The sequence below is a fragment of the Mustelus asterias genome, chromosome 7 (genome assembly GCF_964213995.1).
Source record: "Mustelus asterias chromosome 7, sMusAst1.hap1.1, whole genome shotgun sequence".
Lineage (NCBI taxonomy): Eukaryota > Metazoa > Chordata > Chondrichthyes > Carcharhiniformes > Triakidae > Mustelus > Mustelus asterias.
In genome coordinates this window covers 56,404,557-56,428,157 of record NC_135807.1, presented here as the reverse complement: position 1 = coordinate 56,428,157, position 23,601 = coordinate 56,404,557, and the positions used below count along the sequence as shown (strand labels likewise).

General features: G+C 40.4%; 1 protein-coding gene across 2 annotated transcripts in view; it reads left to right on the top strand.

The window, feature by feature from the left end:
• Window positions 1-1,796: 1,796 nt before the first annotated feature.
• thoc1 (THO complex 1) overlaps window positions 1,797-23,601 on the top strand; it is a 58,156-nt gene continuing 36,351 nt past the window's right edge. For both annotated transcript variants that reach the window (XM_078216083.1, XM_078216085.1), the window contains exons 1-6: window positions 1,797-1,860; window positions 7,088-7,161; window positions 11,976-12,036; window positions 14,119-14,185; window positions 18,882-19,000; window positions 21,771-21,819. In XM_078216083.1, the coding sequence (XP_078072209.1) occupies window positions 1,813-1,860; window positions 7,088-7,161; window positions 11,976-12,036; window positions 14,119-14,185; window positions 18,882-19,000; window positions 21,771-21,819 (418 nt within the window). In that variant the 5' untranslated portion in view covers window positions 1,797-1,812. The remainder of the gene's footprint in view (window positions 1,861-7,087; window positions 7,162-11,975; window positions 12,037-14,118; window positions 14,186-18,881; window positions 19,001-21,770; window positions 21,820-23,601) is intronic.

Here is a 23,601-nt window from a genome sequence, read left to right as displayed (position 1 = left end):
AAATTACTGCGGATGCTGGAATCTGAAACCAAAAGAGAAAATGCTGGAAAATCTCAGCAGTTCTGGCAGCATCAGTAAGGAGAGAAAAGAGCTGACTTTTTGAGTCCAGAGACACATGTCAGCTCTTTTCTCTCCTTCTGGACACTACCGGACCTGCTGAAATTTTCCAGCATTTTCTCTTTTGGTTTCAATCAACAAAGACTGTGCACTGGCATCTCTTTTAGTGTGCCAACCAAATAAACAAAATCAAATTAACTGAGGGACAACTCAAAAAGGGCAGTTCCCTAAAAGGAGGAGGAACCGCCCGAAACAAAAAATAAAGCAGACTTAAAACATCAAATTAAAATGTGATTAGAGGGGTCAATAATACACCCCAGCCCCTGCGGTGCCCAGCAGGCACGGAAGACATCAACTGTGCCTCCGGACACCGCATGCTCCCTTTCCAGGGACATCTGGCCGTGAATATAGCCGTGGTAGAGAGACAGTCAGGTTGGACGACCCCCTCGATCGCCCGCTGCCTGGACCTGTTGATGGGATGCCTTGCTTAGGCCCAGGAGCAGGTTCCCGAGGAGGTCCTCCTCCTTCCCCGCTCCCCCCTCCGCACCAGGTGTCCATAGATCAGGAACATGGGACTGAAATGCAAATAAAACATCAATAAAAGATTTTTGAGGAAACTGAAAAGATTGTGTACACTGGCAGTGAAATTCAGAATGCAGTTTTAATGAATGACTTAATTGGCTTTTTAAGTACTTTAATTGATTTCCGAACGGATCCAAGGAGGTTCCCCACTCACCTTGGAACCTGCTCTGGTGAAACCTGGAAGAGAATGGGATTCTAACCTGACATCAGTTTTAGAGGATGTAATTTCCTTCATGTACTAAAATCCAGTTCTTATCTGGGGAAGCTACATCCTACGTTTTAAATTTTCTGACTAAACTAAATTACACATCCTAAGTTTGATCCACAAGCTTCTAGAGGGAAAGCCTTGATGCTCTACCAGAGATTGGGATGTATTAATATGTTGTTAGTGGTGATAGCTGTCCACATTTGTAGGTTGTAGGTTTGGGGAGAAGTGGTCACTTTTTAGTGTGGAACAGAGGGCTGAACAATCTCCATCCATCACCACTCTCTTCTGTCTGGCTGAACTTGTTTTCTCACTTAACTATTTCTTCTTTGAACTGTGACAAAGGGTCATCCAGACTCGAAACATTGGGTGGGATTTTACAGCCTCGCCCAAAACCATAAAATCCCACCCAAGGTTAATGGACTTTTACATGGTTCATCTCTCGCCCGCTCCGATTCCCATGGCGGACAGGACGGTAAAATTCTGGCCATTGGCTCTATCCTCTCTCCACGGATGCTGTCACACCTGCTGAGATTTTCCAGCATTTTCAGTTCTTGTAAGCTTGGATCTTGTTTGTCTCCCTTGTGGGGACCATGAATTGGCTTCAATTGGAATTTGGTTTTTGGAACAGGCAAGGAATGGATTTGGGTTTGCCCAGTCCATTCTGAGCATTGGCTTTATAACTTTAAAAATTAAAAAAATTAGATTCTATGTAGAGAACCTGAATATTATTGCACTTTGAAATGTTTGTAAAGTTCTTTAAAATATTTTACGAATAAAGTATATTTTTGCAAAAAAAAGTATAACTTTGCAGACTTCAATGTTGGCTTTGTATAATGTTTCAGACTCTATGGTGTTCTAAACTGAAGTGTTGGATTCTGTTTCAATGAACAATCCGTCCTAAGGCGGCGTTGGTGCGCCCAAATTCCGTTTCCCATCTGGCATCGCGCTCTGGAGTTCCGGTCAAGATGTCGCCTGGCTTGTTTCAGTTTAATGAGGCACGACAGAAATTCAGTGTAAGGAATTGTTGGTTTTTTTGTTTTCGCTATTAATCAGCCTGTTCTTCAATGTTGGCCAGCGGTGACGAGTATTGTACGGAGTGGGGTTGATTTTGGTTAAGTGAGATTGTTGTGGAGGGAGAAAACTACTGCCATCGAGATAAAACACCCTGATCTGGGTCATGTGGTGCGGCAATAATTTATTATTCGCGCCCAATAAAGTCTACCTGTATACTTTTAATGTATAAAGCTACTATGTTTGCCGTGTTTCTTGTATTTTCACTATATGCATTTAAGAGGGGAGGTAGGTTATTGTTTAATGTAGGTTGAAAACTAACGGTTGGTCAGATCACCGAGAAAACTTACCTGTTCAAATATTACGATATGCACCTGACGGGATAGTTGGGGTCTTTATTTAAAGTCTCAGCTGAAGATGGTTCTTCTGACTTGCTGCTGCGCTCCCTCAAGCCAGTCTAAATGATATACTCGAGTCTCTTGGAGCTCGTTTGAACCTGTAACCTTAAAGGGTTACCAATGAGCCGTGGCTAAAATGTCAATGAAGTTTCAGTCATAAGCATTTGGGTATTGTAACTTGAATAATACAGCCACTTTGAGAAGAGGATTTCCTGTGGTGGTGTTTGCAGGTATTGGGGGTTATTGAGTAAAAGATCTAGGCAGGGAGGGAAAGTGCAAATATAGTTCTGAGAACAGTATGAGTTGCAATATGTGGTACCATGGGGACAATACAAGCCTGTTTTTGGAGAGATGAGACAGAAATGCAGCCCACTAATAGGTTGAGTTGAGGAATCAACTTAAACAAGTAATTTACCTATAATTTTCAAAGAAACTGGCAATGCAGCAAAAATCCTGATGTAGATTTTTTGATATGCCATGATTAGTTTACTCAAACTTGCACACACACAGGAATGTACTTAGAAATAGGCTAACCACATGAGCAAATAGCCGTGATCCTACATTTAAATCAATTTTTCTTTCAATTTTTCAAACTAATTTTTAATATCAGACTCTAACCATGGAAGTGAGCTCCACATCCTCGCAACTCAAGTTTCTCTTGTTCTAAATTTCTTGTATTTAATCTTGTACTCTTGTTCCACACTCAACCTCCAGGAATGATCTATCTATCCTGTCTCATCCTTTCAAATTTTTAACACACTTGTATCTTATTGCCTTGTAATCAATGTGACACTATAAAAGGGATAATTTTTCAAATGTCTTTAAACCTATATTTCTTCATACCTGTGTTCCCCTTACTTTACCCCTATAATTGGCTGTCTTGTAAATCGTTGTGGGATCACATTTCAGGTGATACCTTTCAAGACTGAAAACTCCAGGTTTTTCTGTCTTCCCACATTAGGATAGGAAAAAAGCTTTCCACCACCATTAAGATAGGTACAGAATTCATAGGAATTGAGTGCAAAGATAAGGGATCCATTATCCTGCTTGGGGTAAACTATACAGTGCCAAATATCAGAAGAATCATAGAATCCCTATAGTGCAGAAGGAGGCCTTTTGGCCTATCGAGTCTGCACTGACTCTCCAACAGAGCATCCTCCCAGGCCTTACCCCATAACCCTGCATTTTTACCCTGATAATTAATCCCCCTAACCCACACCTCCTGGAACACTTAAGTGGCAATTTAGCATAGCCAATCAACCTAACTTGCACATCTTTGGATTGTGGGAGGAAATTAGAGCACCTGAAAGAAACCCACTCCGACACAAAGAGAATATGCAAACTCCATAAAACTGGTCACCCAAGGTTGGAATTGAATCTGGGACCCCAGCGCTGACAGAATCATGTAATTTGAGCTATAATTGAGTTGCAGACAGAATAATAACAGAAGATTTCAACCATCCCCCATGCAAACTAGTAGGCTGAAGGAGAAAGGGGGATTGACTTTTTAGTGTATACAGGAATTCTTTCTCACTCCATGTGTAAGAAATCTAACAAGCAAAGAATCATTGCTGGATCTTTTAATAGGTAATGAACCAGAGCAGAGAGTAGGAGAGCATCTTGGTAGACTGATCACAGCATTAGAATCAAGAGTCTCATAAGTAGGACAAAGACTGAGGGAAAAATTGCCACTTAAGTGTTCCAGGAGGTGTGGGTTAGGGGGATTAATTATCAGGGTAAAAATGCAGGGTTATGGGGTAAGGCCTGGGAGGATGCTCTGTTGGAGAGTCAGTGCAGACTCGATAGGCCAAAAGGCCTCCTTCTGCACTATAGGGATTCTATGATTCTTCTGATATTTGGCACTGTATAGTTTACCCCAATTGAGGAAATTATCATGGAACTGAAATTAATCTGGGAGAAAATCTTAAAGCAGTGACAAAATACAGCAGTAGGGGATCTTAGGCTAATCAATAAATTTTGAGAAATACATTTCATTACAATTCAAAAACAAGACCATCACTAAGGGCACCATGGATGAACTAAGAACTGAAGGTAAAATTGTTTAATGAAAACAGACAAGAAATATTTAGGTAATATATGAGAGAAAGACCAAACGGGAACAAAGAAAAAGGCAAAGTGAAATTACAAAATAAAATTATTCAGGAATAGGAATTAAATAATTTTATCTATGGACACAAATATCAAAGAAGAATCAGAATAGGGATAGGGTCACCGAAGTATGAGCACGATAAACTCTCAGGTATTGACAGACATGGCGAGTTTTGAATCACTACTTCAGTTCTTTTGTACATGAAGAAAAATGGAACACCATACAAGAAGACATTAGAAAACTTGCTGGCTTGGCAATTAAGTGGCTAATAAATGAATGTGACATGATGCATTATGTTAGGAAAAACAGCAACATTACTTACGCCTGAGAAAATAAACTGAATGAAGTAGAAGAACAAAGGAATCTGGCAGGCCGCACAGTAATTAAAGTGCTAATCAAGTATGGATATTTCTAGGGCATATAATTCAAAAGTAGCAAAACTACTCTAAACTTGTGTCAAATGCTTAGACCTCAGAGTACTGTACAAGGTTTTAGTCTCTATATTATAACATAACAGAAGCTTTGGAGAAAGGGCAAAAAAGATTTACAATGATGACAATAAAACTCAGCCATTACAACTATTGGGAAAGATTGAAAGGTTGATGCTTTTATCCTTTAGAAAGATAAAACTTGGAGGAGCTCTTTAAGTTATGAGTGAGTTGGTCAGGGTTAACATGAAGAGAATGGGTGAGATCTTAACTTGCACAAAACCCATCCACTTGCACAGAGTTAAAATTGGACCCAATATTTCCACTTGTGGGAGAATCCAAAACTAAGAACCATAAAGATAGTTACTAATATAGTGAAAAAAGCAGGAGTTGATTTACTAGAGAGTGATTAGAATGTGGAACTCACTGTCCCCAGGAAGTGATTGAGGCAAACTATTTCAAAAGGAAACGAGATGAGCACAGTAGAGAAAAGGGAATTGAAAGATATGCTAAAAGGTTGAGATGAGGTAGATGGAATGGGATGAGACTCCCAATGGGATGGAGTATACACGGGATGGAGTATACACAGGATCGATGAACTGATCAAAATGGTCTTTCTGTGTTGTCTATTTTATGGAGTTCAAAGTAACTTTGATCCTTGACTCTCGGAATCAGCCTTGTGGTTTTTTTCTACACTCACTTGAATGTTTTTTCTGCGTCTGTGACCAGAGCATAGGCATGTAATTCAATGACTGAACAGAACTGACTTTAGGGGTGGCACAGTGGTTTAGGACTGCTGCCTCACAGCACCAGGGACCCGGGTTCAATTCCAGCCTCAGATCACTGTCTTGTGGATTTTGCACATTCTCCCCGTGTCTGCATGGGTTTTGGTTCGGGTGCTCCGGTTTCCTCTCTCAGTGCAAAGATGTGCGGGTTAGATTGATTGGCCATGCTAAATTGACCCTTAGTGTTGGGGATTAGCAGGGTAAATATGTGGGGTTACGGGAATAGGGCCTGAGTGGGATTGTGGTAAGTGCAGACTCAATGAGCCAAATGGCCACCTCCTGTAGGGATTCTATGATTCTATTCTCTGAACTACTGTACCGTTTGATCATGGTTTTCTCTGATTTGTGTTGTACTGTTTTGAGTATGTCATTCAGCTTTGGATGAGTTCCATTGGCTGATACTCCATTGGACATGTTAGAATCATAGGATCCCTACAGGCAACTAAAATTCAATTTGAAGCTATTCCAATTCTATTCAGGAATTACTTGTTCCTGTATTTCTTTCCTATTTGCAGTAGCCCATGCTTGTATTAAATTTAATTTTCCATTGTTCTGTTCGGTTACAAATTTTGTCCGGCTCACTGTGTAGTTTATGAACTTCTAGTTTCGTGCCATCTGCCAACTTGCATAAAGTTATAAATCTAATGTGTTGATTTAATTTAGAAACAGCCATAGTTCTAACACCAATCCCTGGAGCATCCCTGTGTGTCTGTCACCCAGATATAACTTCACCAATGAGCACCTTTCAAGGAAATTATAATCCATTCCCAAAGCTTACCCTAAATGTCCAGAGCTTTGCCATTAACTGGTCGGCATTTGTGTGGGACTTTGCAGTTAAACACAGCAGCCAGTTGTACACAGCAAAATCCCATATACAGCAATAAGATGCACGACCAAATAATCTAAGACCAGCTTTAAATGTAATTGTCCATGCCTATCAACTGGAACAATTATTTCTTTTCTCCTCACTAGAGTTTTGTATCAGGCAAGTTGTGATCTTTACAAAACATTTTAATTTAACTTTCATATGCTATTAGATCACCTGTGTCATTAGTTATGATTGATGGAAGATAATCTGAAGGAAAGGCCAGAGGAAATTATCCAGGTTAACTGAAACAAAATGTCCTTTACCAACTGAAAGCACTGTTTTGTTTATTTTGTTGAAAGTGCTAATTCCATCTGAGATGATCTTGCAATTTATTTTAGATTTAAATAATTGAGGAGTCAGCCCATGCACTTTCCCTTTACTACATGTCAATAGGCGTCAGAGGTTCAATTTTGAGCCGATTTAACTTGTGACTGTATCATTCCCTGCATGTTCAGCTGGATCAAGCTTCAGATAGGTGGAACTGCAGACTGGGCTTACAAAATTTGTTTTGACAGTTATAAAAGACTGTTAATTCACTGTCACTGAATTAACTTTTAATTGAGTAAGCATGACAACACTTTGAATATTAACCATGAAATGACTTTATGAGCTTTATTACAGTTATCTTTCATTTTACTAGATTTGTACAAAAGAAGCTCTGAATAGCAAGACTGTCAAGCCACTAATTCTTATCTTCAGTCAGTTGAGTGGCGGGTAAGTGAATTAACATTTTAGCTTGGACATTTAAAACTTAGTGCTTCAAATGGAGTAACATTTGGCATTTATATGATTATCATTCTAGAACTTGGAAAGAGGTTCTGGTTAGAGATTATGAACAGCTAGGAGTTAAATTGAAAAGAGAAACTGAAAAGTAATAATCTCTGGATTATTACCTGAATCAGATTGAAGTTGGGTAAATAAATTTAGTGGGTTAAATGCATGACTCAGAGATTGGTATGAGAGAAATGGAATTTGATTCACGGGTATTCATCAGTACCAGTACTGGGGAAAGCGAAAACTGTACAGTTGGGATGGTCTTCACCAAACCGTGCTAGGACTAGTGTTCTGGTGAGTCATAGAACTAAGATGGTAAAGAGGACTTTAAATAGTGGATGCGAAGAATCAAGCAAATAAATTAAAGAGAGAGAACGAGGCAAGAGAGCAGGGTAGCAAAAAGGGAATTGATAATCTGAGTGTGGCAGGGAGGGACAGAGCGTATAAACCGAAGAGTGTGCCAGTAGGTAAGGCTGGTGGTTGCAAAAATAATAAACTAAAATTAAAGGCCCTCTTATCTGAATGCACATAATATTCACAAAAAGATAGATGAATTGCAGGCACAAATGGAAATAAACAGCTATGATCTAACTGCCATTTCAGAGACATGGTATTGGGTGACCTGAATGTTCAAGGGTATTCAACATTTCAGAAGGATAGGCAAAAGGTAAAGGAGGTGGGCTAGCGCTGTTAATAAAGCATGAGATCAGTACATTGAGAGAGGGACTTTGATCGGAAGACTGAGATGCAGAATCAGTTTGCATGGAGCTAAGAAACAGTGCAGGGCAGCAAATATTGGTAAGATTTGCTTATAGACCACCAAATAGTAGTGGTAATGTAGGGCATTGTATATATTTGGAAGTTAGAGGTGCATGTAACAAGGATAATATAATAATCATGGGGAGTTCTATTTACATATAGATTGAAGAATCTAATTAGCCTGAATGCTGTGGAGGACAACTTTCTAGAATGTATAGATGGTTTTCCAGAACAGTGTGCTGAGGAACCATCAAGGGAATGGGCTATTTTAGATGTAATATTGCATGATGGGAAAGAGCTAATTAATAACCTTGTTGTAAAAAAGCCTCTAGAGTTACCATAATATGATAAAATTAACCTGGGGTCTTTAATCTAAACAAAGGAAGCTACAAAGGTATGATGGACAATTGGCTATGGAAGAAACTACATTAAAAGGTGTGGCAGTAGGCAGGCAATAGCTAGCATTCAAAGAATTAATACGTGGTTTAAGTAAAAAAGTAAAGTAAAATAAAGTTTATTTATTAGTGACAAGTAAGGCTTACATTAACACTGAAGTTACTGTGAAATTCCCCGAGTCATCACAATCCGGCGCCTGTTCGGGTTAATGCACCTAACCAGCACATCTTTCAACAAAGTTATATTGGTTTGAGGCACAACACCCAACAGGAAAGGTGATCCAAACGTGGTAAATGAGAAGTTAAAGATTTTATTAGATCAAAGGAAGAGACTTGTAAAGTTTTTAGAAAAAGTAATTAGCCTAAGGATTGGGGCATTTTAGAATTCTGCAAAGGAGAACCAAGAAACAGATAAAGGGAAAATAAAATGAAAATAAACTAACAGGAAACATTAACAGACTAAAAGCTTCTACAGGTATGTAAAAGGAAAAGGTTAGCAAAGACAACTGTGGGCCCACTGCAGGCAGAGACAGGAGAATTTGTAATGGCCAATAAGGAAATAGCAGAGGAACTAAAGAAATACTGTGTCTTTCTCCATGGAGAAAAATACAAAAAACCTCCCTGGAATACTTGAGAACCAAGGGACTCGTGGGAATGAGGGACTGAAAGAAATTAGCATTAGTAAAAAAAGTACTACGGAAATTAATGGGACTGAAAGTTGACAGATTCCCTTGACCATCCCAGAATGTTGAAAGAAGTAGCTATGGAGATGGTGGATATATTGGTGAACATCTTCCAAAATTCCATAGATTCCAGAACAGTTCCTGTAGATTGGAAGGTGGCAAATGTCACCCAACTATTTAAGAAGGGAAAAACATAGAAAGTAGAAACAGGAGTAGGCCATTCGGTCCTTTGAGCCTGCTCCGCCATGCATTTTGATCATGGCTGATCATCAAATTTGATATTCTGATCCCTCCCCTTCCCCATATCCCTTGATCCCTTTAGCCCAAAGAGCTATATCTAATTTCTTCTTAAAATCAGACAACGTTTTGGCCTCAACTACATTCTGTGGTAGTGAATTCCACACATTCACTACCCTGTCAAACCCTGTTAGAATTTTACAAGTTTCTATGTGATCCCCTCTCGCTCTTCTAAACTCCAATGAATATAGTCCTAACTGACTTAGTCTCTCCTCATATGACAGACCTGCCATCCCTGGAATCAGCCTGGTAAACCTTCGCTGTAATCTCTCTATAGCAAGGACATCCTTCCTCAGACAAGGAGACCAAAACTGCACACACTACTTCAGGTGTGGCCTCACCAACACCCTATACAATTGCAGCAAAACATCCCTCTCCCTATACTCAAATCCTCTCGCTATGAAAGCTAGCAATACCATTTGCCTTCTTTACTGCCTGCTGTACCTGCGCGCTTATTTTCAGCGACTGATGCGTGAGGACTCCAAGGTCTAGTTGAGTATCCACCTCTCAGTTTACACCCATTCAAGTAATAATCTGTCTTCCTATTATTGCTATCAATAATGGCCTCACATTTATCCACATTGTACTGCACCTGCCATGCAGATGCCCACATACTCAGCCTGTCCAAATCACTCTGAAACATCTCTGCATCCTCCTCACAGCTCACTCTCCCACCCAACTTTGTATCATTTGCAAATTTGGAGATAATACATTCAGTCCTCTCTTCCAAATTATTAATATATAATGTGAACAGTTGGGGTTCTAGCACAGATCCCTGTGGAACTCTACTAGTCTCTGACTGCCAATCAGAAAAAGACTCATTTATGCCAACTCTTTGCTTCCTGTCTGCTAACCAGCTTTCTATCCCTCTCGACACTACCTGCAATCCCATGTGCTTTAACTTTACATAGTAGTCTATTATGTGAGACCTTGTCGAAAGCCGCCTGAAAGTCTAAATAAACCACATCCACTGGTTCTCCTCGGTCAACTCTACTAGTTACATCCTCAAAAGATTCCAATAGATTCGTCAAGCATGGTTTCCCTTTTGTAAATCCATGCTGACTTTGTTTGATTATACCACTGTCTTCCAAATGCCAAGTTATAAAATCCTTGATAATAGACTCCAGCAACTTCCCCAGTACTGACGTTAGGCTCATTGGTCTATAGTTCCCTGTTTTCTCTCTACCTCCCTTTTTGAATAGCAGGCTTACATTAGCTACCCTCCAATCTGTAGGAACTATTCCAGAATCCAAAGAATTTTGGAAAATAACCACCAATGGATCTACTATTTCCACGGCCACTTCCTTAAGTATGCTGGGATGAAGATTATCAGGACCTGAAGATTTATCTACCTTCAATCCCATCCATTTCCCCAAATTGGAGGGAGAGAGAAAACATGGAACCATAGATTGATTAGCCTGATATCAGTAGAATGGAAAATTCTAGCGACTGTTATGGATTAATGAAAGGGAATTAATGTTTGACAAACCTGTTCATGTTTTTTGTTGATGTAACAAAATAGATAAGTGGGGGGAGCCAATGGATGTGGTGTATTTTGGATTTTCAGAAGGCTTCTGATAAGGTCCCACACAGGAGGTTATTAAGCAAAATTAGAGCAAATGGAATTGAGGATAATAGCCTGGGAAGGAATGCGATTTGTTAATAGACAGAAAACAAAGTAGAAATAAACAGGTCATTATCAGGTTGGCAGACTGTGGCTACTGGGGTACTGTAAGGCTTGAGCCCCAGCTATTCACAATCTATATCTATGATTTGGATTTGGTGACAAAATGTATTAACATAAACCTAGATGGGAATTTGAGTTGTGAGGAGAATGCAAAAAGGTTTCATGGGGATTTAGACAGACAAAGTGAGTGAGCAAGAACACGGCAATGGAATATGATATGGAAAAATGTGAAGTTATCAACTTGGGTAGGAAAAGCAAAAATGCAGAGTATTTATTAAATGAGATTGGGAAATGCTGATGTTCAAAGGGACCTGGATGTCCTTGTTCATGACTCGTTGAAAACTCGCATACAGATGCAGCAAGAAATTAGGCAAATGATATATTGACCGTTATTGCAAAAGGATTTGAGTGAAGGATTAAATAAGTCTTGCTGCAATTGTTTAGAGCCGCCTTGAGATGACACCTGGAGTATTTTGATCTCCATACCCAAGCAAGGATATACTTGCCTTAGAGGGAATGCAGTGACAGTTCACCAGACTGATTCATGGGAAGGCAGGATTGTCTGGTGAACAAAAGACAATGAACAATGCAGCACAGGAACAGGTCCTTAAAACCAGGATTTGTCGTTTCAAACAAGGTAGGCTGTTTAGAACTGAGATGAGGAGGAATTTCTTGACTCAGGATGGTGAATGTTTGAAAATTTATACCCTAGAGGGCTATGGAGGCTTTCTCATTGAGTATTTTCAAGACAGAAATGGATAGACTTCTTGATATAAGATGGAAATCATACAGAAAAATGGCATTGAGGTAGAAGATTAGCCATGATCTGGTTGAATAGACAAGTAGGCTTTAGGAGATGAATGGTATACGCCTGTGTTACTTGCAGAGGGTGGAATGTTTTTAAGAATGTATGCTTTCTTTGTTTCAATGCAGTGAAACAGAAAAGAAAACAACTTTGGATCAGGCATTCAGAGGTGTTCTTGAAGAAAAAATTGTAAGTCTCAATGGAATTCTGTCATATATGGCAGAGATATTTCTCCTACAATTTTAGGTACTGCATATAATGATAATGACTGAAATGCTAATGGGCTTCAGAGCAAACTGAGCAGTCAGAAAAAAACTTCCTTTTAAAGTGTCATGCAGTATATTCATCAATTACAGGCACAGTTGCTTTAGCCTTCATGGGATAAAAGTTCATTAAACCTGGAAGGACTTGTGACAGAAGAATAAAGTATCAGTGGCACTGGACACAATACTGCCAGATAGGCCCATTCCCATAATCCAATGAGATTTAAAGCTGAGGAAGTAAAACACAAAACAACAAGTAGCCTTACTCTTTTTTTTAATCGAAATACCAGAACTGGAGAGATTTGCTTTTGCGGAATTTACCATCAGAACGATCCTTCAGGGTTATCTAGCAAATTGTTTGATATTGTATTCAAACACGGAAAAATTTGATTTGCGATAGGGTAAATGGAAGCATGCCTATCATGGGGAAGATGAATGTTCTTCCAGGTTTCACCTTATTTTCACCTGATCAGGATGGCACAGTGGTTAGCACTGTTGCCGCTCAGCGCCAGAGACCCGTGTTCAATTGCAGCCTCAGATAACTGTGTGGAGTTTGCACACTCGCCTTGTGTCTGTGTGGGTTTCCTCCCACTGTCCAAAAATGTGCGAGTTAGGTTGATTGGCCAAGCTCAGTTGCCCCTTAGTGTTGGGGGCATTAGCAGGATAAATACGTGGGGTTATGAGGAAAGGGCCTGGGTGGGATTGTGGTTGGTGCTGACTCGATTGGCCAAATGGCCTCTTTCTGCATTGTAGGGATTCTATCCATGATGCTATTTCCTAAATTGTGAAGAGTAGTATCCTATGTTGTTTATTGATATATCTCAGTTTATTTTTATTGGCCTCAATTTTGCAGTTAGCAGCAAATTATGGATTTCCCCTTTCCTGACATTAGTTTGATCTGGCGTTCAGGTGAAGGCATTCTCAAGGTATCCACTAACAGTGATACAATCAAGCAGGGTATACAGCCACTGGCATTGACGTATTCTCAGACATAAAACTGGGAAGTAAAATGCACTGAATTCTTCAGTCTTAATTAAAGTTTTGCCAACAGCGAAATAAAAGATTGGGACATACACATGGGATTTAGGTAGAAAATTAAATATCATAACAAACCTTTTTTAAATTATTTTTATCCTGGCAGAGATATTGGATATTTCACAAATATAAGCATAGTTTTTCAGGGCCAATGAGGCTGATCCAAAGTAATTATGAACTTAGTGCACCATTAAAAACCCCATCTCATGAATTCTACTTGATTCTAATCTGGGAGTAATTCACTCACACACGATATAGTGAAACACGAATCATTTAACAGCACCTCTGGATTCCCATGTTTAGCTGCATATGTGCAATCTTTAGAAGTTGCAGTTAGTGACTCTGCTTCCCTACAGATTATGATTTTTGAATCCCCCAAAACTGGAATCAAGTATCTATATAGCCTCTATCTGATTGAAAGATAGCAAACAAACTGAAGTAGATAAATTAAGATGAAAAGAAACATTTCTAAAAATGTATTTGCTTTCAAGCATATTGAATTTTTATAAGACAAGGATTTATTTTCTTTTAATTCTTCGGACATGGGTGTCACAGCATTTGTTGTCCATCCCCAGTTGTCCTTGAGAAGTTGGAGTGGTAAAGTTGCTCCCATTAGGCAAGGAGTAAGATTTTGATCCAGCAACAATGAAGCTATTGCGAGATAACCAATTTATTACATAGTTGCCCACTCTTTGTCATCTAATAACATTTTTTTGGCATTGAATTTTTGACGAAGTCTTCCAGAAGAGAGTGACTGATCATTTCATTTTGAATCGAACTAGATATTGTTTAACTAGGACAATTTTAACTTTTGTTGTTCAGGTTACTCTCATCTGTTTTACATGCCTTAAATTTAGTGGCGAGTAATCTAATTAGATTAGAAATGTTATGACCTGAAAAAAACCTTTACTATTGTTGAGCATGTGGGTTTTAGTAATTTTGTTCTTGGTTCCTTTTATTTCTCCTTTTTCAGTTAGACCAAGGGGAATGTGAAGATTTCTTGTCCATTATCTCCCTTAGCATTAATGGAGTCACAGAAGGTAACTGCATGTTCAAAAGTTTATCCAAAATGAGTACCATTATTCAGTATTGAACCACTGTACAATGTTAAAATGTTTGAACATAATCAAGGATATTTGGATGGATGTCACCGAGCGGATAGGAGGCATCTTAAAAGGGGAAGATAAAGAAACGGATGTCATTGTACACATTGGTGCAAATGACGTAGATAGGAAGAGCAGGGGGATCCTACGAGAGCAATTCAGGGAGTTGGGAAATAGACTAAAAAGTAGGGCCTCCAGGGTGGCCATCTCTGGGCTGCTCCCAATGCCTCGTGCCAGTGAGGCTAAGAATAGGGAGTTAGTACAATTGAATGCTTGGCTAAAGGACTGGTCCAGGAGGGAGGACTTCATTTTCCTAGATCAATGGGAAGTTTTCAGGAGAGGATGGCACCTGTACAAGAAGGATGGGTCACAACTAAGTTGGAAGGGCACGAATATCCTGGCTGGGAGTTTTGCTAGTGCAGTTCGGGGGGGGTTTAAACTAGTATGGCAGGGGGGTGGGGATCAAAATATTAGGTCTACAAGTGTAGAGGCTGGGGACGAGCTTGGGGCTGGGACAAGGCTGGCAAAGAAGAAGAGCACTCTGGGGGAGGATGACCTCACTGGGCCTGGAGGTCTGGAGTGCTTATACCTCAATGCAAGGAGCGTAGCAGGTAAGACAGACGAACTTAGGGCCTTAATGCTCACGAGGAATTTGGATGTGGTTGCGGTGACAGAGACTTGGTTGAAAGAGGGACAGGACTGGCAGCTGAATATTCCGGGGTACAAGTGTTTTAGACGAGACAGAGGAGGGGCCAAAAGAGGTGGGGGAGTAGCAGTATTAGTTGGAGAGCATATTACAGCGGTGCAGAGGGAGGACAACTCAGAGGGGTCGTGTAACGAGTCACTCTGGGTGGAGCTTAGAAACAGGAAGGGCGCAGTCACTATGTTGGGGGTATACTACAGGCCCCCCAACAGCCCAAGAGAAGTGGAAGAACGGATATGTCAGGAGATACTGGATAGGTGCAGGAAAAATAGGGTTGTTGTCGTGGGAGACTTCAATTTCCCTGGTATAGACTGGAAATCGCTGAGAGCTGGAACTCTGAATGGGGAGGAATTTGTAAAATGCGTACAGGAGGGTTCTTTGGAACAATATGTGGATAGCCCGACTAGAGAGGGAGCTATACTGGACCTAGTACTGGGGAATGAGCCCGGTCAGGTCTTCAAAGTTTCGGTAGGGGAACATGTAGCAAATAGTGACCACAATTCTGTTAGCTTTAGGATAGTGATGGAAAAGGATGAGTGGTGTCCCAAGGGTAAGGTGTTGGATTGGGGGAAGGCTAACTTTAGTGGGATTAGGCAGAAATTGGCAGCTCTTGATTGGGAGAGGCTGTTTGAGGGTAAATCCACATCTGGCATGTGGGAGTCTTTTAAGGAACAGTTGTTAGGGCTGCAGGACAGGCATGTGCCTGTAAAAAAGGATAGGAAGGGTAGGATTCGAGAACCGTGGATAACCAGGGAAATTGAGGGACTGGTCAAAAAGAAAAGAGAGGCGTATGTTAGGTCCAGGCAGCTAAAAACGGAGGGAGCTCTGGAGGAGTACAAAGAGAATATAAAGACTGACAAATCCCCAGGGCCTGATGGAATCTATCCAAGGCTGCTCAGGGAGACGAGAGATGAAATCGCTGGGCCTCTGACGCAAATCTTTGTCTCGTCACTGGACGCAGGTGAGGTCCCAGAGGATTGGAGGATAGCTAATGTGGTCCCGTTATTTAAGAAAGGTAGGAAGGATAACCCGGGTAATTATAGGCCGGTGAGCTTGACGTCCGTGGTGGGGAAGTTGTTGGAGAAGATTCTTAGAGATAGGATGTATGCGCATTTAGAAAGGAATAAACTCATTAACGATAGTCAGCATGGTTTTGTGAGAGGGAGGTCATGCCTCACTAACCTGGTGGAGTTTTTTGAAGAAGTGACCAGGATGGTTGACGAGGGAAGGGCCGTGGATGTCGTCTATATGGACTTTAGTAAAGCGTTTGACAAAGTCCCTCATGGTAGGCTGGTGAAAAAGGTTGGACCTCATGGGATAAAGGGGGAGGTGGCTAGATGGGTGGAGAACTGGCTTGGTCACAGAAGACAGAGGGTGGTAGTGGAAGGGTCTTTTCCCGGCTGGATGCCTGTGACTAGTGGTGTTCCGCAGGGCTCTGTATTGGGACCTCTGCTGTTTGTGATTTATATAAACGATCTGGAAGAAGGTGTAACTGGGGTGATCAGTAAGTTTGCGGACGACACAAAATTGGCAGGACTTGGAGATAGTGAGGAGCATTGTCAGAAGCTACAGAAGGATATAGATAGGATGGAAATTTGGGCAAAGAAATGGCAGATGGAGTTCAATCCTGATAAATGCGAAGTGATGCATTTTGGTAGAAATAATGTAGGGAGGAGCTATACGATAAATGGCAGAACCATAAAGGGTGTAGATACGCAGAGGGACCTGGGTGTGCAAGTCCACAGATCCTTAAAGGTGACGTGACAGGTGGAGAAGGTGGTGAAGAAGGCATATGGCATGCTTGCCTTTATAGGACGGGGCATAGAGTATAAAAGTTGGGGTCTGATGTTGCAGATGTATAGAACGTTGGTTCGGCCGCATTTGGAATACTGTGTCTAGTTCTGGTCGCCACACTACCAGAAGGACGTGGAGGCTTTGGAGAGAGTACAGAGGAGGTTTACCAGGATGTTGCCTGGTATGGAGGGGCTTAGTTATGAGGAGAGATTGGGTAAATTATAGAAGAAATTATAGAAACCCTACAGTACAGAAAGAGGCCATTCGGCCCATCAAGTCTGCACCGGACACAATCCCACCCAGGCCCTACCCCCATATCCCTACATATTTTACCCGCTAATCGCTCTAATCTACACATCCCAGGGCACTAAGGGGCAATTTTAGTATGGCCAATCAACCTAACCCGCACATCTTTGGACTGTGGGAGGAAACCGGAGCACCCGGAGGAAACCCACACAGACACGAGGAGAATGTGCATACTCCACACAGACAGTGACCCAAGCCGGGAATCGAACCCAGGTCCCTGGAGCTGTGAAGCAACAGTGCTAACCACTGTGCTACCGTGCCGCCCTAACCCTAAACTGGGGTTGTTCTCCCTGGAAAGACGGAGGATGAGGGGAGACTTAATAGAGGTGTATAAAATTATGAAAGGCATAGATAGGGTGAACGGTGGGAAGCTTTTCCCCAGGTCGGTGGTGACGTTCACGAGGGGTCATAGGTTCAAGGTGAAGGGGGGGAGGTTTAACACAGATATCAGAAGGACATATTTTACACAGAGGGTGGTGGGGGCCTGGAATGCGCTGCCAGGCAAGGTGGTGGAGGCGGACACACTGGGAACGTTTAAGACTTATCTAGATAGCCATATGAACGGAGTGGGAATGGAGCGATACAAAAGAATGGTCTAGTTTGGACCAGGGAGCGGCACGGGCTTGGAGGGCCGAAGGGCCTGTTCCTGTGCTGTATTGTTCTATTTAGATATTTAGAAAGGGGATTTTCACAGTAACTTCATTGCAGAGTGAATGTAAGCCTTTTTGTGACAAATAAATAAACTTAACTTTACTTTAGGTAGCTAATGTACCATTGTCAAATTATTATATGCAATCTAAGAATATGACATAGGAGCAGGAGTAACCATATGGCCCTTTGAACCTGCATTATCACCATATCCTCTGATTACAAAAAGAACAAAGAACAATACAGCACAGGAACAGGCCCTTCGGTCCTCCAAGCCTGGATACCTTTGTATCCAAAAGTCTATTGATCTGTGTCTTAAATATACTCACCAACTAGGCATCTGCAGTTCTCTGGAGCAGAAAATTCAAACTATCGCAAGTAAGAAATTTCTCTTCACCTCACTCTGAAATGAAATGACTCCCTATTATGGGACTGTGAACCCTCGATTCTCCATCCAGCCAGGGGAAACATCCTCCCAACATTTGCCCTGTCAACACTCTTAAGAATTTTATGTCTCAATGCGATAAAGCATGAAAATCTACAGAATTGCCTGGCCTATTCTTGTTTACTTCCTAACACTTGCTTACAGTCAGTCTGCTGGAGGTTGGAGAAATGGTTACTTGCGCGTACTCTCAGCAAGGGTGATAACATGGAGTGAGGATAACAAGGCTTAACTAATAAGGCTGGAAAGTTAATTAATACTAATTTCAGTTTTGAACATCGATGAACTTCTAATCCTTTACAAAAATGAAAGTTAACAATCCCTTTCTCTTAAAAATATTGATGTGTTTATTCACAATACTTTAAGGCCTAATCTTCTCATCCCACCTAGCAGAGGGAAGAGATCTCATTTCTCTTATAAGACCCCTATTTGAACCACCAATATGTTACTTATGATAAAATGTTGCTAGCTTTGATTCCTCATCATGAATCCTTTGTATTACAGACTTTAGTATCTGTCACCATTTATAATTGTAAAATCTTGTTGCCCTCTTCAATCCAGCTGAATAATTATGGTGCTGAAAGTGTAAAGTAAATATTTTAATTTATTAGTGGAAGAACATTTAGTTTTCACTAGGGGCAGAATAGCACCAGTGCTTAATAGCATGTTTATTCAAAATTAGCAATTATGTTATGCTGTGATAACTTGATAACTTTAGTGCTCATTCTGTGCCTGTATAGGTATCTGCTCTGCGACAACACCGTTTCTACTGCTTGGTGATGTTCTTGATTGCCTTCCTCTTGACCAGTGTGACAGAATATTCACTTTTGTTGAAAAAAATGTTGCAACTTGGAAATCTGTAAGTAAAATAATGATTCAACAAAAACAGTTCAGATGAAATAATAGACAATTTAATTTTAATCACTTGTTTCCTGAAGGACATACAATACAGTTTAATTTCTGCAAGCTAATTTATTGGTAATTTTTTAATGAGTGAAAACAAAACTTTAAAAAAGTATCTCAGTCATGTAACAGCATTGAGAGACACCTCGATTTCATTTTCAGAACAGTAGGAACTTGCATTCATGTCCTGGTTAATGATAGAAATAGAATCCAGGAAGGTGGAGGAATTATTTTGAAAAATGAGTGCACCGATAACATACTGAAACCTCTCTAAATGTAAATAAAAATAGTCTGATGTTAGCAGTAAGACATCCCACTAATTTCCATCGTAGAATTGTCCTAAATATTTTGTTGGGGACATCGCCATAGGCATTAACAGTCATCTGGTATCTTAACAAGATGACGTGCAAGTTCAGATGATGTGTTGCATGGTTTTGGCTTCTAGAGGCACCACAGCTAAGTTTAATTCTCAGCTACCCTCATGCACACTTTACAATATGGAGCAATGGATTTGCTGATGTTCGTGTTACAAAAAATTGTAGTTGCCCTGCTGGAATTTGCTAATTCATGTATGGCTTAGTAGCATTCTAGAATATATATTTGCCCATTGTGCCATTTGAGGCAATTTTAACCCCATTTATATGATTTGCATCATAATATTGAGAGAGTTTTAGGAGAGTCTGAGAGTTACAGGGGATTTGGTTTAGGTCAGTTGGCTGGACGGCTGGTTTGTGATGCTGAGTGATGCCAATAGCTTGGGTTCAATTCCCCTACCAGCTGAGGATATTCACGAAGGCCTCACCTTCTTGACCCTGTCTGAGATCTGGTCTTCCTCAGGTTCATTCACCACCAGTCAGTCCTCTCTCTCAAAAGGGGGAGAGCAGTCTATGGTCCTTTGAAACTATGGAGACTTTACCTGAGAGAGTTTCATTATTGGTTGTGCCTTCAGTGATTAAGCATTTTTAATAGACAGTCAAAATTTATAAAATCATGCCAATAAATAGATGTTAAATAATTGCAGGGATGATCAATACTCTCTCAATCCAGATGAACAGCACTTGTTAAACCAGAATAGTTATAAAATTGGACAAAAATCAGCTTCATGGAAGCAACTGAATATCTAAATTTAAGTTGGAACCATAGCAGATTAGGATTAAAATGCTCATGTGCTGATTCTTGTTCACTTTGCCAAATATTTAGTTGTAGTGAACTGGGGACCATGTGCTGCTGTAATGTTTTTCTCTTCAGCCACTTATTCAATTTGCTGTTGAAAGCCCCATCTGCTTCCATCACAATCTCCAGTTGTGCATTCCAGACCCTAACTACTTGCTATATTTAAAAAGGTTTTCCCCACATATTGCAACTGGTTCTTTTGCCATTCACCTTAAACCAGTGTCCACTGTTTCTCAATCCTTCCCCCAAGGGAAAGCTTCTATCTGCTCTGTTTAAACCCTTCTTGATTTTACACACTTCTTTCAAATCTCTTCTCAATATTCTCTTTAAGGACAACAGCCCCAACTCTCCAATCTACTGATATAACTCAAGTTCCACATTCCTGAACCCATTTTTGTGAATATTTTCAGTGCCCTCTCTAAAGCCTGCACACCCTTCCTAAAGTGTGATGCCCATAATTGGAAATAACAACTTGCATGCTTTTTAAACTACTTTCTCAGCCTGCCTGCCACCTTCGGTGGTTTGTGCGCATATGCCCAAGTCCTGCACCTGCTAAAGATACTATTTTCATCAGAGCTGACAATACTTCCAAGTCTCGTGTCGTCTACAAATTTTGGAATTGTAGCCTGCACATCCAAGTTTAAATATATTAATATATATCAAGAAAAGCAATGGTACGATCACCTATCCACTAATGGTGGATGGAGCACATGTTTAAGATGATGTTTAAGCTGGTGGATGCAGGAGCAATCAAGCGGGTTGCTTTACCCTGAACAATGTCAAATTGATTGAGTGTTGCTGAAGCTACATGGAGACACATGGAGAGTTTTCCATCACACTCCTGATCTGTGCCCTGTCGATGGTGGGTGGGCTTTAGGGAATCAGGAGGTGAATTATCATTGCAGAATTCCCAGCCTCTGTCCTGCTTTTGTTTTAACAATATTTATGTGATTGGCCCAATTAAGTTTCTGGTGAATTGTGATGATGTGAGATCCAGCAATAACAATGCTGTTGAATGTCATGGGGAGGTGCTGAGAATCTCTTTCATGGGAGATGGTTATTGTTGGCACTTGTTTGGCACAAAAGTGATTTACCACTTTTCAGCCCAAGCTTGAATATTGTCCATGTCTTGCTATCCGAGGAGTTGCAAATGGAACTGAATGAAATGCAATCATCAGTACCCGTCCCCACTTCTGACTTGATGGAGGGAAGGTCTTTGTTGAAGCATGTGCCTTTCACATCCTCAGGATGTCCTACAACATTTTAAAACCAATTAATTGCTTTTGCAATATAGGCACCAAATGGATGCTATTTGTTTTCCCACAGAGGATAAATAAAAAGGCATTATCTCAGGACTACTTTAGATATCTTCCTACGACTGGTTGAAGAATAACAAAAGCAGAGTCCTCAGAAAATATTACATATTTGCATGTTTGGATCCTTAGAAAACCGAATATATGTTGGAAGGCAGGGAGTAAGAGTCAAAGACTCTTCAATGGACTGAAATAAACCTATGTAAAATTGTCATGGTAACGATTGTGTTTTGCTTTTAGGCAACATTTTACTCTGCTGGAAAAAACTACTTATTAAGAATGTGCAATGGTAAGTGGATATAAAACATTCAGCCAAAGCTTTATAATTTACTACAGTCAAATTTATGTACAAATGGAATCAATTCAGCATTGCTCTTCAGACTTGCTTTAAAAACCTTTTCTTAAAGTACTTTGTTCTTGTGCAGTAAGGCAGTTGTCATAAATACATCAATCATATATAAAGCAAACCTGCGATAAACTAAGCTGCTTAAAACTTAAGGTAATTTTAATTTGATGCATTACATTTTGGCAGTGCAGTCTCAAGGGAGCACCAGATTTGTTTTGAAGATCATTTAGTCTTTTTATAAACCAGCCCATCCTAACCATTTACTGGGCTCATTTCAGCATTCATTCATTTCCCCTGAAGCCCGAGAGCATGTAGAACACAGAACAGTATTGACACAGTGAAATTTTGCCACAGGATATAAGCATACTTGTCAGCGATTTCAAATTTCTTGAACTATGGAGAGTCACCATCCATTAACTACATAATTGGAATTTCCATAGGATATATGGCACAGGAGCAGGCTATTCGACCCAACCAGTCCATGCCGTGCTTGTGCTGCACTCGAGTCTCCTCATCTTTCCTCATCTAAATCTACCATTGTAAACATCTATTCTCATATACTTGTCTGATTTCCCCTTAAATGCATCTGTACTGTTTGCTTCAACCTGGTAGCAGGTTCCTCATTCTTCTGAATTGCTGTTAGAATTTTTGCTGACTAACTTATATTTATGCCCAGATGAAAGTGGAATACTGCAGATGCTGGAAACCTGAAATAAAAACAGAAAATGTCGGATAAACAGAACAGGTCTGACAGCACCTTTAGAGAGAGGAACAGACTCTTCTACAGAACAGTTCGAGAGAAGTCATTTGGACTCAATGCGAACTCTGTTTCTTGCTCTTGCAGATGCTGCCAGCCTTGCTGAGTTTAGCCAGCATTTTCTAACTGTTACATTCATGCCTTCTGGTTATGCTCTTTTTCACAAGAGGAAACACTATTTCTGTACCCAGTCTATCAAAATCTTTTATAATTTTAAATACCTTGACACCTCAGCCATTTCTCAGAGAAAAGAGATGAAGCCTGTCAATCCATTCCTGGTATGTATACCCGTGCAATTCTGGTATCATCCCTGTAATTTTTCTCTCCAGTGCCTCTATCTTTTGCATAATATGGCAAGAACGTGGCTTAAGAACTTAATGCTGCACTTTCAAATTTAGTAGTTATTGGAATAAATGTGATTTGGTTAAGGATATTTAAAATAAGAAGGTTTCTATTTACTTCTCCCAAAACCTTGCTTACTTCATTATTTTCTCCTATGGGCCTCTTACAACCTATATCAGAGAAATCAGAGAAACCCTACAGTACAGAAAGAGGCCATTCGGCCCATCGAGTCTGCACCGACCACAATCCCACCCAGGCCCTACCCCCATATCCCTACATATTTTACCCACTAATCCCTCTAATCTACGCATCCCAGGACACTAAGGGGCAATTTTAGCATGGCCAATCAACCTAACCCGCACATCTTTGGACTATATGACCTCCTTCAGTTAAGATCAGGTTTAATTTGGCCTCAGCAAAATGTAATCACAATGTACTCCTAATGGATCCTTTGTGCCTCTCCACAGCATGTTACTCTATAAATGTAGTTTTGAGTCAGGGCTGTTGGGTCCAATGTATTTATGTTAGGTGTTTTTAATCTGGCCTCTCCTATTTCAAATGTAATTCTAGTCAGTGAAGTAACCAACACAGAAAAAAAGCCTACAAAACAATTAAACAAAACACAC